General features: G+C 53.2%; 1 protein-coding gene across 2 annotated transcripts; it reads right to left on the bottom strand.

Annotated features, from left to right (window-relative positions):
* Positions 1–2,036: 2,036 nt before the first annotated feature.
* On the bottom strand, positions 2,037–10,148 carry LOC138415310 (secreted and transmembrane protein 1A-like). Of its 2 annotated transcripts, none has more exons than XM_069543735.1 (7): positions 9,943–10,148; positions 5,123–5,276; positions 4,621–4,935; positions 4,005–4,037; positions 3,626–3,786; positions 3,243–3,308; positions 2,037–2,911 (listed from the first exon to the last, which is right to left on the bottom strand). In XM_069543735.1, the coding sequence occupies exons 2-7, from the start codon at positions 5,271–5,273 to the stop codon at positions 2,831–2,833; spliced, it is 807 nt and encodes a 268-aa protein (XP_069399836.1). In that variant the 5' UTR covers positions 5,274–5,276; positions 9,943–10,148; the 3' UTR covers positions 2,037–2,830. The 2 variants fall into 2 exon arrangements, with proteins under 2 accessions (XP_069399836.1, XP_069399837.1); XM_069543736.1 differs by having other exon boundaries at positions 5,123–5,175; positions 9,943–10,111.
* Positions 10,149–14,845: the final 4,697 nt, after the last annotated feature.

Here is a 14,845-nt window from a genome sequence, read left to right as displayed (position 1 = left end):
GTTTTGGGACCCTGGGTTGAGGGGCTGGAAGCGTGGCAGCTATCCCAGGGCCGAGGCTCCCACAGCAGCCAGGCTCTCCCCAGGCCTTCTGGGCCCACTGGTGCCCGCAGCCCATCTTTGGGTGGAGGACTGTGGCCTAGAGGCTGAGTCCCCCTCCTCTGCCTTCCTCTTGGCCCAGGGTGAATAAAAGAGGATGGTGAATCTCTTCTTAAGCAGGACTGAGTCTGGGGTGTCTGTGGGTCTTTGGATCTTAACGAGGTTACATCAATCAGGCATCTGCAGGGCACAGCCCAGAGTGTTCTTCAGGCTGAGCACCCACTGACCCTGAACTGGGTGTGCCCTCCTTGTACAGCCCAGAGCTGACCCCACAGCCATGTGGTATGAGGCAGGGCTGGAAAGTCTCACTGTGGGGTAGAGGCTTGGGGTGATCTCAGCTCTGATGGTCGAGAGACCCGCAGCAGAATCTAGGGGAAGCTTCAGGACGTGGGGCTGAGGTGGGTCTTTGACCTGGGATCTGTGCTGCCCTATAAGGATCTTTGCCGTATCGCACCTGATGTATATGAATAGCCATCCACTCTACGGTGTCTAGAAGTTGTGTGTAGGTGGTTTGAGCTGGAACACAGGGTGGACACCATCTCCTGGAAACCTCCTATCCACTGGGCCCTGGTGGTTTTCCTATGTGGTCTGACAATCAGGCCTCAGATGCTCCCAAGTCCTGGAGCAGCGTCGTGTGTGATGTGAAGCTGGGTGCAGATGTGTAACCGCAGTGACCCAGACCCCGTGTCGCTCCAGCCTGCGTGCGCATCAGGCGGCCTCAGTCTGGCCCAGAGCGTCTCTGAGGCCTGGCTAAGAGGAAATTGACCTGATGATACATTTAGTTGATGTGATAGGTCTATTGATAGGTATGCCAGTGGCTCTAAGATCGATGAAGTTTTTGCTGTCTATCTGGGACAGGAATGGTGAGCTGAGGTTGAAGACGTATGTGCTTAGTCACTTCAGTCGTGTCTGACTCTTTGTGACCCTATGGACTGTAGCCTACCAGGTTCCTCTGTCCATTGGACTCTTCAGGCAAGAATACTGGAGTGGGTTGCCATGCTCTCCTCCAGGGGATTTTCCGGACCCAGGGATCGAACGCATGTCTCCTGAGTCTCCTGCGTTGCAGGCAGGTTCTTTAGAGCTGAGCCACCAGGGAAGCTCAAGGGCCAGAGAGTGCCTGGGGTTTCTGAGGGCCTGCAAGAGGGCCCGTGTGGCTGAGGAGGAGCAAGGGGGGCCTGTGGGGAAGGGTCTCTAGGGCACTGCAAGGACTCAGAGCTAAACTCCTTTAGAGAAATCCTTGAATGTCCAGATAAGCAACAAGTTAAAAATTAAAATCAGTCAAAGACCCAGGCACAGTATTTCTTTCTAGGCTTCCTGCCTTGGGTGTGCAGGGGCTGAATGACTTAATGTGAGCCTGTCCCATCGTGATAGCAATATGAAAATGACCTTTGAATGACTTCAAAACACCTTTGGTCTGTTTTAGCCAAAACGGAACAGATTTCCACGGCCCCCAAAGCATGGTGGTTCCCCGTGCCGTTCCCACTGTGTCTTAGTGGCCTGGCCCACGGGGGTGGAACAAACCCAGCATTTCTGGCATGAACCTTTCTTTAATCTCGGAGATGCAAATACAGTGAGTTCTAGACCTGGACTCTGGGTACCAGCGAAGCTGTTTGTGGTCGTTACCCTCCTGTGGGGACGGTCGCCAGGCACCGTGCATCGTGTCCCATCTGAGATGCTTCATGGTGAGTGAGGACTCCCAGATATCTGGCCTTCTGCGTGTATTTAGACTCCTTTTTTTTTTTAATATGTATTTATTTGGTTGTGTCAGGTCTCATGGGCTCTCTAGGTGTGGCATGTAAGCTTAACTGCCCTACAGAACTTGGGATCTTAATTCCTTCACCAGGGATTGACCCCGCGTGCCCTACATTGCAAGGCAAAGTCTCAACCACTGGACCACCAGGGAAGCCCTGGTTGGGACTTTTTAGCTTGTAAGACTCACAGCAGCTCCTTTCAGGTTTTATTTTCTTCACTTAAAGATACATTTCTCAGCTCACTCGATGATTTGCTAGTCGGTTTATGTACTCATCCTGAGGATTAGCAATGTGGACATTTCGCAAAGCACTGAAGGTAGTGCTTCTAGAAAATCCTTCTTTTTATCACATTATATGTACCTTTTACGAACATATTCAATGAACCACCAACCAGCTCTATCTTTAAAGGAACTTCTCTACACTGAAAAGAAAAGGCCACAACGAGAAACAGGCAAAGGATGAAATAAGACAGCTCACCATTAAAGGCAAATATACAGTGAAAGAAGCAAACCATCCACACACACAGACAAGAAAGCAAAAGCAGTAATCACGAGAGGAGGAGAGTACACAGGCAGGATATTTGAAATGCACTGGAAAGGAGAGATTAGCAACTTAAAACAATCATGCACGTATGTGTAGACTGCTGTATCAGAGTCTCATGGTCACAACAAACCAAAAGTCTGTTATCATGGATATACACACAGAAGAAAAAGGAATTCAGGTGCAGCACTAAAGTCATCAAATCATAAGAGAACAAAAGAGGAAAGGAAGAAAAAAAGACGTCCCATCCCACCTCCAAAAAAACAGCAACAAAGAATACACTCAGTGGGGTTGTACACGTGGGGCAGGTGGCGGAGAGGGGAGCCCCAGGGCTGGGGAAGACCAGGGAGGTTGGACACAGATTCCACCAGCAGCCACCTGTCTGGCCTCCCATCCAGAGGAGCTGCTCTACACTTTGGGGGTGGTGGAGGAGGCCTCATGCATCATCTCAGGCCACTGATATCCTCATTTTGGTTCCACAAGTGCTTCCTGGAAAGTCCCTCAAACTGGTTCTTCCTCATGTTCTAAGACAAGAGAGTGTCCATGATCAGTTGAGGACACCCCAGACTGGGGCGTCTCCCAGGTGACCGCATCATGGCTCTCCTGCCCTGGGGAGGAGCCCAGGCCTGGGTGGGGTGGTGGAGGGGGCGGGTCCTGTTAGGTCAAGTGCTATGGAACGTGAGATTTTTGCACTTTGGGCCCCAGAACCTGCTAAGGAGCCCTCCCTGGCATATCGATCAGAAAGAGGCCAGGAAGTTGCCAAGCTTCCTGGTCCTCAGCCTGCTCTTCCCCGCACGTCCCCTCTAAAGAGTCCAGTGCACACAGCTCCCCAGCCCAGGCTCAGAGCCTCCTTACCTGGAGAAGGGGGTAGGATGCGAGGGATGAAAGCCACGCGCAGACACCTTTGCCTGTAAGCGCTTCCTGTAGGAACATCCCCCACCCGCACATCTTAGGTCTCCTGGAAGGAGCAGGAAGCCCCCATGCCATCCCCCAGGGGGTCCTAGGGATGGTGCGGACTCCGTGGCCTGTCTGCGGTGGGGCATCTGTGTTCTGGGACTGGGACTGCATTTGCTGGCTGGAGTCCGGTGGGGCAGGGGTTCTGGCTCTCGGGGACCTCCAATGCTCCCCACTCTCTCACTAGTCTCGGTGGGTATGAGACCATGGAGCAGAGAGTCTATGCCGTGTCTGAGATGACCCCATCCCACCCAAGCCCACAGACGAGGCTCAGTGGCCAATACCTTATGTAGCTTGAAGTTCAGGGAGCCACACCTTTGGGACCACGCCAGTGTGCAGATCAGCAGGCTGAGGAGGACGACCAGGGCAAGGATGGGGAATATTACCAGGATCTGCCTCTTGTGTTCAGGTTTAACATCGAAACAGGGTGTCGATTTCTCCAGGCCTGTGGGGAGTGGGCGGGATCTCGTCCTTTGGGGGCACCCTCGAGGAGACATTGCCTGTGGTTGGGAAGCCCATGGGTGGGAGAGTGGCAGGGGGATGGGTGCATGGGATGGGCAGGGCTCCAGGCACAGAGGGTGAGGGTGTCTGTGAAGGGAAGACCCGAGGGGGCTTTCTGGGGGCTCCCCTCCTGTAGCTCGGGATGAAGATAGGAACACCTACCTGTAGAAGGTGTGAGGAGGAGGTCTTGTGGGTCTGCCAAAGAGACAGAGGGCAGGTTGGTGGGGGCCTGCCCAGGGCCTACCCTGACATATTCCTTCCACCCTAGGTATCAGATGAGCCCTGGATACAGGAGTTCATGAAGGCCTCGCTGGGTTCCCCGCCCAGGGACCAGCTAGGCTGAGAGGTGCCTTCTCAGCCCTTCCCACTGTTTGTGGTCCAGGGCAAAGCTGGACCCTTGTTTCCTGTCCTCAGCGCTCAGGGTGACTCTGACTGCGTATGACAGGCGAAGCGGGGGGAGGGAGCAATGGTGACTTGGGGAGCTTGCAGCAAATCAAGGGGTCGGGGTGGGGGGACAGGCCGTGTTTAGGGAGGGAAGGCGCCAGCTCCCTGAGCAGACCGCGACAGTGAGCAGCACACTTGCTGGGACTGCCCTGAGAAGCTCAGAGAGGGCACATCTGCATCATGGGTGGGGCAGGGTGGAAGTCCTCTTCAGGCCTCACTCCTGTGGCTCTGGGCACGTCAGATGGGCAGGAGTCACTCCTCCTGAGTTGCTCCCCACCCCCCTCAGCCAAACAGAGAAGCTCCTGGAATCACCCCTCAACCCCACCCTGCTCACCTGAGATGTTCAGGGTAGTGGTTCTGATGTGTCTCTGGCGCCCCTTCAGACTCCACTTGTACTGCCCTGCCTGGGTGTCCAGGGCTTCTTCAGTTACTAGGTACGCCTCTCCCTCCCAAATCCAGAGCTGCCATCCATCCTGGCAGAAGTTTCCTGGGGCCTTTACATTGAAGATGAGCTTCCAGGGTGCCGTGGGGTTCGCTTTCAGGGAGATGTTGATGTGGGAGAAGGCACTGGAGATGCTGCAGCTCATTGTGGCTGGCTGGCCCCTCAACACAGAAACCACACCGCTGGTGCAGTTGGGGTTGTCCCAGGCTGTGCGGGGGAAAGTCACGCGTGTGGGTCATGGCTGGACCTCAGGACATCCACTGACTGCCCTTCCTGAGTTCACTGGCATGACCTGAAGCCTGGGCCCCTCCTGGCCTGATCTTGGTCTCTCCTCCCACACCCGGCTTGCCCCTGCTGGGGCCCCACCTGGCAGAGTTGGGACCATGAGACTTACTTCCACTCTGAGCACTCCTGAAGGCGGCCACAAGCCAGAGGACCCAAAGCATCCTGGGAGCGAGGAGAGGGGATGCTGAGGTCAGCATGGCCAGCAGGACGTGGATGAGTTTTAAGGGGTCCCTTGTCCTCCTTACTGCTTTTGGGGACATTCCCTGGAGGAAGGAAAGCTGATGAGTCAGATTTCCCTTAGGCTCCTTCGGAAGCCAGTGAGAGGGGCTGCACCCTGGCCAGGGTGGGCGAGGGTCCCCAAGCTCCTTCCTGACCCAACTGTGTCATGACCTTTCTCGACACCTTTATAATGTCTGCAGTGGGACCACTGTCAGACAGATGAGAAACACAGATGAGACAGGAAATGGGTCCCTGGGAGACAAGTCCAGTTATATTGCTGGGGTTATCTTGAATTTTATATAAAATACGCAAAACGCCTTGAGCCATGTGTCCTGTATACACGGGTCGTGACACACAGAATCTCGTATGGCCTCTTGAACCTGAGACCAGCCTGAGACCACCTTGGATGCCCCCAGCCCCTCTTCCGCTCTTGCATTCTGAGGATTGGCATTTGGGGACACTTGGTCCACTCTCCAGATTGGCTTTTATCAACAAAAAGAGTCTTCCTGTGGAACTCGTGAGTTACAGTCCGGAAAGATGTACTTTCACTTCCTCTGAGACAAATGCTCATCTCAGGCTTTGGCATCCAGTAAAACTGACATTTGGGCTTCCCAGATGGCACAGTGGTAAAGAATCTGCCTGCCAATGCAGGAGACACAAGAGATGGATATTCAATCCCTGGGTCAGGGAGATCCTTGGAGCAGGAAATGGCAACCAACTCCAGGAGTCTTTCCTGGGACATTCCATGGACAGACTCAGACATGACTGAGCGACTAACACTATTGTTTTTCATAATGACATGTAGCTACCATTAGGTACTACACAGAGGATGAGATGGTTAGATAGTATCACCAACTCAATGGACATGAGTTTGAGCAAACTCAGGAGATAGTGGAGGACACAGGAGCCTGGCGGGTTAAAATCCATGGAGTTACAAAGCATCGGATGCGACTTAGCAACTGAACAACAACAAAAAGTAGCTTCACTGCCTGAAAAATCCTCTGTGTTCCATCCATTCATCCATCCTTCCCCCCAACTCCTGACAACCATTGATCTTTTTACTGTGTCCAGAGTTTTGCCTTTTCCAGAATGCCATGGAGTTGGTATCCTTTGGTTTTGAATTCCGTGTCTCTCATTTCTTTTTTCCACTTTTGGGGGACTGGACAGAAGGGCCAGGAGCAAAGGAAAGTGTGGATGGAATCGCTTCCAGGAGCTGGGGCCGTTGGTGACCAGCCCCAGTCCTGACTCCAGGAGACTCTGGGTCAAACAAGGAGAATGAAATGGTGAGGGACAGTCTCAGCCCCAAGATACCTGTGACTGGTGCTGTCTCCTGCTTCCCTTGATTTTGTATACTTGCTTCTATTCTAATTTACCATCAGAAGGACAGCCTCCTTTTCTCACATGAGTACAGCATTTGTAGTTGAGGAAGAAAGAAGTCACTGGAGAGACACGTGTTCTGTGCACACACATGGATGTGATTTTACATACGTGGAATCAGCTTAGAGAGCCCACTCCTGTCTCTCTCTTCTCGCCCTCTGTACTGTATGTACTGGGGTGAATGTTGTTGTTCTTTAGTTGCTAAACCATGTCTGATTCTCTGCAACCCCATGTACTGCAGCCCACCAGGCTCTTCTGTCCGTGGGATTTCTCGTGCAGGAATGTTGGAGTGGGTTGCCATTGCCTTCTCTAGGGGATCTTCCCGACTCAGGGATCAAACTTGCCTCTCCTGCATTGGCAGGCACTTTCTTTCCCACTGATCCATCAGGGAAGGGTGAAAGGTGGCCCCAAAATACACGTCCACCCGGAACATGCGAAGGTGACCTTCCTTGGAAATAGAGCCTTGCAGCCACAAATAAAGAGGAGGTCGTGTTAGAGCAGCGTGGGCCCCTGTGTAAGGTGCCTGGTTTCTTGTAAGAAGAGAGAAATTTGTCAGAAACAGACAAGGGAGCGGGCCAGAGCTGACTGAGGCACAGACTGGAGGGATGTGGCCACAAGTGAGGGGCCGCCAGAGCCACCAGAAGCTGGAAGAGACAAAGAAGGTATTTCCCTGCGGTCCTGCTGATGCCTTGATGTGGACTTCCGGCCTCCAACCTGGAGGAGGGCAAACTTGCTTCTTCTGATCCCTTGTTTGGGGTCCTTGGTCAAGGCTGCCCCAGGACACTCACACTGGCCCCCTCCTTCCCCAGACCTCAGCTTTCCCCTCACTGGAAATATCAGGCACAAACCACAGACACTGGAGGGAGCATTCTGGTCATGTTCTGTCCACTTCTCTGTCTGGGTCTCACTGTGTAGTGAGTGTGCTGCTGGTGAGGTCTGCCTCCCTGGATCCTGAAGCCTGACTTCAGTGGCTGCAAGGAGTCCCTTTGTCTTAGCTTGTGAGCAGCCCAGTCCCCTTGGCTTCTAGCTCCGCCTCTTCCTGGTGACACCTGCTGCTGTGGAGGGCTGACCAGCTCCTCCTGTTTCTGGCCCTTCAGATTTCCACATGGTCACTGCCTTTGCAAAGCCTTTGCTCCTCCTCCTGGGAGTGTCTGTCTTCTCCTTACAGCTTTCTAAGACTTTCACCCCTTAAAGAAACAAACTGCTTTCCAGGGTGAGTAGCTTTCCATCATCATGTCTCTCCAGATCGTCTCTGAAATAAAGACTCCATGTGGTTATGTCGTCCTGTCTTTCTTTTCCTTGAAGGCTTCAGGGTTTTGTTTTGAAGTAGTTTTTGTTTGTTTGTTTAGAGTATCCCTTTGAAAAGGCTTCCCAGATGGTGGAATACCCATCACGGTCAAATTTTGTCTATTTTTACGCTCAGATCTTGAATATTCCTCAAGGTATGTTTGCAAGTGGCATGTCACAGGTCTAATCTTGCTTCCTTTCCAGGAGGACCAGTGGTGCCTGAGGCACGGAAGAGTGAAGCACCCTGTCGCCCTGGCCAAGGCACTGGCCCCACGTGGGGCTCTTCAGGCCCTGCCAGCCGCGGGGCACAAGCCACTATGCTGTCCATCATGCGTTTTCACCCCTGGAAGGCAGGCTCTCTCTAGGGCTGTTTATCTCTCCTTGGAAATTAGTTTTTCATAAGAATATTAACATAGTTTTAATCAACGACTTCCTTTTTTTTAAAAAAAAAAACGAGAGTTTGGTGATTGAGTGAAGAGAGACAGCTGCCCTGATCCTGCCCCAACCTTATCAGCATAATACACGAGAGGCTGAGATTTCACATGTGGTCAGAATCCAGTACCTGCCTTTCATCAGTTACCGGGAGAAGGCATAAATAGCTCATCACTAAAGGTTCAAGAAAGAGGTGTTGTAACTTCCTGTGCTGAGGCTTTTCCTCGCACCTCAGATAAAATCTGCTCAATTCTTTTCCTGAGTATTTTTCACAAAATAACTTTTCTTAAATTGGAGGGTTCTCATACACAGAATGGTGCCCAGCGACCCATAATGCCCAAAGGCATCCTTGCTGGTTGTGGACAGTGACTCCTGGCCTCCTAGCCAGAACCTTTGGGGCTGCCTGGAGGGAGACCCTTGCCCAGGGATGTCCTACCCTGAGCCTGCCTGAGCAGGCAGGAGATTGATCTTGTGTGCTCATCTCTGGCCACTGACCGTCCTGGAGGAAGCCTTGGGCAGGACCCCCAGCGTTTCCAGTCTCCTCAAGGTCTCCCCTCGGACCCCAGCCACTCTGTTGCTTCCATTGACCTCGGAACAGCCTTTGCCCCCCTGTTCCCCTTCGAACATGGGCCTGGGTGTCCTATTGAATGGGAGGCAGACCAAGTCTCCCCACACCGAAGAATATGTTTCCCGGGAGGCCTGCTCACTGGTTCCAAGGCTCGAGCAGGCAGGTGTCCTCAGGGTCACATGGAGGGCTCACCCCCCAGGGAACCAAAGGAAGAATGCCACCTCAGCCTGTGCTCTGAGAGCAGTGATCCCTCACTGGGTGAGAGGGGGAGCCTCCTGCTGGTGACCTGGCATCATCACCGAATGCCCAGTGCAACCAGGAGACTTGGTGGGAAGGGCAGGTGTGCTCTCTCTGGGAGGGAGACAGCCAGGGGTCTATAGTATCCAGAAGGAAGCTCACCCCCTCAAAACCTTTCCTCATCACCTTTTCCTGACCATTGTCCAGCTTTCATCCTTTCCATAAATTTACGAGTCGTGTTGCAAGTTCCTAGGACACTTTCTGGGATGTTGAGTGAAAAGTGAAAATGAAAGTCACTCAGTCCTGTTCGACTGTTTGTGACCCCGATGACTGTAGTCTGCCAGGGTCCTCTGTCCATGGGATTTTCCAGACAAGAATACTGCAGTAGGTTGCCCTTCCCTTCTCCAGGGGATTTTCCTGACCCAGAGATCGAACCTGAGTCTCGTGCCTCGGAGGCAGATTCTCTGAGCCACCAGGATGTTGATTGAAAATAGATGAATGAGTGGGTTCATTCACAGTCCTGAACTACGCAGGGTCTCACTCCATGGGGAGCCAGGACAAGCTAGCCTGGCGAAGCCACCCCCTTTTCAGAAGCTTCCAGAATTCTACTCCCACTCCCTAGGAGAACACCCTGTCACTGCACACAGTACACAGAAACACACACACAGACACAGACACAGACACACACACACACAGAGACACACAGACACACACACACAGACACACACACACGCACACACAGTGCTGGGGGGAGGGTCCCTAGCGCCCCCACATGCTCTGCCTACAATAGGTGCTCAATCCCGACTGACCTGCTCAGAATTCCCTGCAAGGCCGATGCCACACAAAGGGTGCAGTCAGTCCCCTCCAATGAGCTCTGGGCAGGTGTCCGGCAGAGGTGAATGAATCAAAGGTCAACCTTAGTCTGCCCCTGGACCAGGTGACATGGAGACCACACGCTGACCTGCCTGACAGGACTCTGGGAGGGAGTGTGTGTGTTGACAAGTAAAAGGAAAGCAAAAGTACGAAACAATTTCAAGTCCAGAGGTCAGGTGGGAGGGCAGCTGGTGTCTTCCAGCAGTGAGGGCTTGGCCCCCTGAGAAAGGTGTGTGGGGTCCCTTGAGCCTACGTCAGGCCCACCAAACCACCCTCTGCTCTCAATCTCTCATATTTTGTCTACCTGCCAGGGAAACACCCCAGAGAGCCTGTCTCGCCAGCCTGCCTGCCGTGCCAGCCTCCCCAGCCTAACCTCTGTGCTTTTCACAACACTACATATCCCTATGTCCTAAAAATTAGTTCTTCCCTGGTAGCTCAGCTGGTAAAGAATCCGCCTGCAATGCAGGAGACCCCCGTTCGATTCCTGGGTTGGTAAGATCCCCTGGGGAAGGGATAGGCTACCTGTATTCTTGGGCTTCTCTGGTGGCTCAGACGGTAAAGAATCTGCCTGAGGTGCGGGAGACCTGGGTTTGATCCCTGGGTCTGGAAGATCCCCTGGAGGAGGGCATGGCAACCCACTTCAGTATTCTTGCCTGGAGAATCCCATGGATGCAAGACCCTGTTGGGTTACAGTCCATGGGGTAGCAAAGAGTCAGGCACGACGGAGCGACTAACACTTTCACTTTTCACATACCCCTATGTCCTAAAAATTGTTTTATATTGATTCAATTTTTAAACATTAGTATCTGTTTTAGCTTCACCTTAAATGCCCATTTGTAGTCACTAGATGTGCTATTTATAGGAATGTTCTCACAGGTACTGAAATGACCAGAAGACTATGAAAGCAGGAGGTGTCACAGACTCTCTACCACCACTTGAGTCCTCCTGGGGGAGTGTGGCCTGTGCACAGGGGACCCCTGGCCATCTTCTGTCATGTTGTCCAAGGCTGCTGAAGCTGTGGGCTCCCAGACGGGCACTGGTTAGGACTTCTGCCGCTCTTCCCGCTGCCCCCAAACCTCCAGTCTTCCCTGAGCCTTCCCCAGGCCATGGCGGGGCTCTGCCCTCACACACACGAGCCTCTTAATCCAACTTCATGCACTCCCTGAAGTTCTCCTCACAGGGAAAGGCTCTGGAGGGTTCCAGATTCTGGACAAGGATGCCAGGGTCCCTTCCCACCAGGCTGTGCCCCCAAACTCCAACCACCGTGGGCCTGGCTCCTCATTGTCAGACGATACAGCCTAGGAGCTGGGAAGAACTCCAGGTTGGGGCAGATCCTCAAAACCATAGACCAGTCTCAACTAAACCAAATCTGTACAATGGAGACACACACTTTTCCACCCTATAGAGTGCAGAAGGGCTGTCTGCAAAAAGCTGGACTGGGGATGGAGGAGCTAGACTGGGATGAAGGGGCTGGTCTGAGGATGGACGAGCTGGACTGGGGATGGGAGGAGCTCCCCGTGTCCTCAGGCACCTTTGATGCCCTCATCAGTCTGGGGTCCCACTGTTGTGTTATTTTTAAATATAGGTATATTTTATGTAATATCTGCCACATATTTACATTTCAAAGTGATTCATTATCTGAAATTCAGATGGATTTTTAAATTTGGCATTTCCATTCCTCTGCCTGAGTCTCTCCTCTTGTCTCTGATGCTGCAAAGGACAGGAAAATGGGAGAGAGAGAGGCCAGGGCACAACAGGGGAAGAGAGCGGTGAAAAGAAGAGGGTTGGGGGTGGTATAGGAAGCCTGTATGCATGGGGCAAGACCTGGAGGGGCCCTGAGGCTTCTGGAGTTGGGAAAAGCGAGGCAACAATTCATCCTTCTCTCAGATCACTGTCACAGCTGCTGGTCTCTACATATATTAAGCTGGGGCACACAGCTGGGATTTGTGCTGTCGCTGGGGACCTGATCACATTTGGGAGTCAGTGGAACACCTTGGAAAGTGCATGCTGTTGCCAGCACTTTGTCCTGCCACAGGACTTTGAGGAAACTGAGGCAGCAGGTATGTGGCTCGAGGCTTATCAGCTGACCAAGGGCAAGGGGTTCTCGGTCAGCAGGGATCTCCATTCCTGCAGCAGCTAGAAGAAGCTGGACCAGGTTTCCCACACAAAGGCTCAGTGGTAACTTGTATGTACCTGCATATCTACATGGGAAGGTGAGCACCCTGCTGTCTAGGCAGGCCTTTCACCAACAGTGTGGAGGGAGGAGACCAACCACCTTCAGAATAGAGCTGAAAGGGAGCCCCAACCCTGGCTCAGAGGGAAGAGATGCCCCAGTCCGGGGAGCCTTTGCTGTGTCCTGTCCCTGCTGCTGTGGCCAGGAGGGATGCCTACTGGCAGTAAGAAGTTCCTGCAGGCTTTAGAGCTGAGTCTGTAAACCATTGCGGCTCTCGTGGGCCATCAGTACCTGCCAGCCCATCAGCTGGGCTACTTCTCACTCTCTTTCACAAGGCGCTTCCTCTGAGAACCCTCCCTCTCCTTGCACCAGCTGATTGCACCCTCTGGGGCTGGGGAGGGGTGTAGCCTGTACCTCCCCACCACCTTCACTATTTTAGTCTCAGGGGATGAGGGCCTCCCAGGGGCTCTGGTTCCTCAGGCACTGGGAATGGAAAGCGGCTTTCAAATTGCAGATCATTCACCAGTAGTGGGTGGTGAATTGAATTTAGATTGCTGCTGCAGCTTAACAAAAAATGAAAGGAGAGCGTAGCAAAAGGCGGTGGAGTGTCCCTCTCCCCTGACCTTAGGGGAAGTCTCGGAGGTTTCGCTCTGTTTTAGTCAGTGTTTGTGAGTGAATGAGCTGAGTGTGCGTGTGTGACCCATGTGAGTGCGCACAAGTGTGCCTGTGCACGAAAGTGAGCAGTTGGTCAAGTACGAGAGCCGCAGTGTTGGCTTGGATGCGAACGTGTTTCGCCTCAGATATGGTCCGGGACAGCAGAGGCTCTGTGTGGATGGGTGGACCTCTCGGAGATCTAGATGCCAACTCTCTGACCCTCCAGAGAGGGGCAGAGCCTAGCCTGCCCCTCAGTTCCCCACCAGGATTGCGAAGTCTTTGTCTTTTTCTCTCCCTCAGCGGAGGCGCACAGCGCAGAGCCTGAGAGCTTAGCGCCCCATCTCCATCAACCCAGCCTCTATTTGAGTGCACAGAGTGGTCCAACACCAGGAGCCCTGGCCACCGTTCCTCAAGCTCTCACCTGCGCCCCGCACCCCAGCTCCTCCACGCCCGAGGCTCCTGCACTCCACCTGCCAAGCCGGTCCTCAGCTTCAGCCTGTCTGTGGCTGGTCTGTCTGTGGCTGGTCTGGTCTGCGTGGCCTGACTAAACCCCAGTGATGATTCCAGGGTGGAGCCAGGCAAGGAGGAGGCAGCTGAAAGGAGGGTTCAGAATCCATGCACGTGAGGTCTGACACCCAGGTCCAACATTCAGGAAGGAAACCTCATGTTATGGGAAGTCACTCAAGTTTCAGGAACTGCCCTGAGTTCAGGGGAAAAGATGATTTTTTTTGACAGTCAATTCCTTATTATATTTTTATTAGACGCAGGGCATTAGATGATTATTCTAAAGAAAATGGTAGGTGGCAGTTTTCCAGGAGAACCAGTTCCTGGAGTTCTCCACTTTCAAGCTCAGTCTGGACAGATCCTCCTTTGGGGAGCTGGCTGTGTTCACCCCGCTGCGTGGATCTGGGGACCTGCCAGTCCCGTGCTGTGTACATCACCCCACACACAGACACTGGGCAGAGCCTGCCCATTGAGACTCCTCAGAGCCTGATTCCAACTTTCAGAAATGCAAGTTGGGTCCACCCAGAAAGAAGTCACGCTGGGGACACAGGCAGGGGTAAGGAGCGAGAGTGAATAGGAGCAAGTGGTAAAGAGTTTGAACTATAAATTGTCCTTCACTAGCCCTTGAGCAGAAGGAGCCCCTCTTCCCGGCTCCCTCCCCATGGAGGGTCCTAGAGGGCTGGGTAAGCAGACACTCTGTGGCCAGAACAGGTGTTCCCATACCCTTCATTCCCAGAGGGTGGAGTCCAATAGGTGCTGACCTCAGAGAAGTGCTGGAAGCCGGCAGTTTCCTTGCAGGGGTGTGTACGTTTCTCATGTACAAGTGCTTTTGGTGCTTATAAAAATCACTAAGACAGAAGTCTCTTTTTGAGACTCTGAAAGTGGGGAATAAGGGGGAATGTGTGAGAGTCACAAGGGTGGGGAAGGACAGAGGTGTTTGAATCATTCTTTGACTCCAGCCTCCATTTTTTTCAAATTGCTTGAGGCAAGCAGCTGTGTTGACTTGAACCCAGAGTCCTTGGTCCACATACAGCCTCGCTAGCTTCCGGGCTCTCACCAGCAGCGCCCAGATTTCCTACAGACCAGAAGAGAGGAGCTGTCCTCACTCCAGCTGCCTAGCCTCCTGCGTGCAGCCTCCCAGTTCCGTCTTCCTTGTGGCAGAGGGGCAGGTGTGCAGCCTCAGCTGAGGGCATCGTGTGTGCTGGGAGCTCACACCTGGGGCAGCGGTCAGGAGCCAAGAGTGACTAGAGACAAAGGGGCCCATGCAGGGGTGGGCCTGGCTCTGCCTCTTCACCCCCAGGAGAGAGGCTTGGAGAGAGAGACCCTGCAGGGACTCTGTGGCGGGGGTTGGGTCAGGATAAAGAGTTTGTTTCTGTTCAGTGTAAGACATCCCTCATCAGACCTGCACTTTCAAAAAAGCCCCCTGGAAGGAAGGAGAGCGGTGGGAGCAGTGAGTCTGAAGGTCCTTCCATGAGGGTGCAGAAGCCTCGAAGGTGTATGGAGCAGGG

The sequence above is a fragment of the Ovis canadensis genome, chromosome 11 (assembly GCF_042477335.2).
Source record: "Ovis canadensis isolate MfBH-ARS-UI-01 breed Bighorn chromosome 11, ARS-UI_OviCan_v2, whole genome shotgun sequence".
In the NCBI taxonomy this organism is placed as follows: Eukaryota; Metazoa; Chordata; class Mammalia; order Artiodactyla; family Bovidae; genus Ovis; species Ovis canadensis.
This window is presented reverse-complemented; position numbering and strand designations above follow the sequence as displayed.

Bases quoted from the DNA above. Each gene is read 5' to 3' on its own strand.
- LOC138415310 (XM_069543735.1), bottom strand. From the start codon at position 5,273: ATGTCCCCAAAAGCAGTAAGGAGGACAAGGGACCCCTTAAAACTCATC. The intron at 3,787-4,004 runs GTAGGTGTTCCT...CACTCCCCACAG, and splicing joins CCTCCTCACACCTTCTACAG to GCCTGGAGAAATCGACACCC. The intron at 2,912-3,242 runs GTAAGGAGGCTC...CTCTTGTCTTAG, and splicing joins CATCCTACCCCCTTCTCCAG to AACATGAGGAAGAACCAGTT.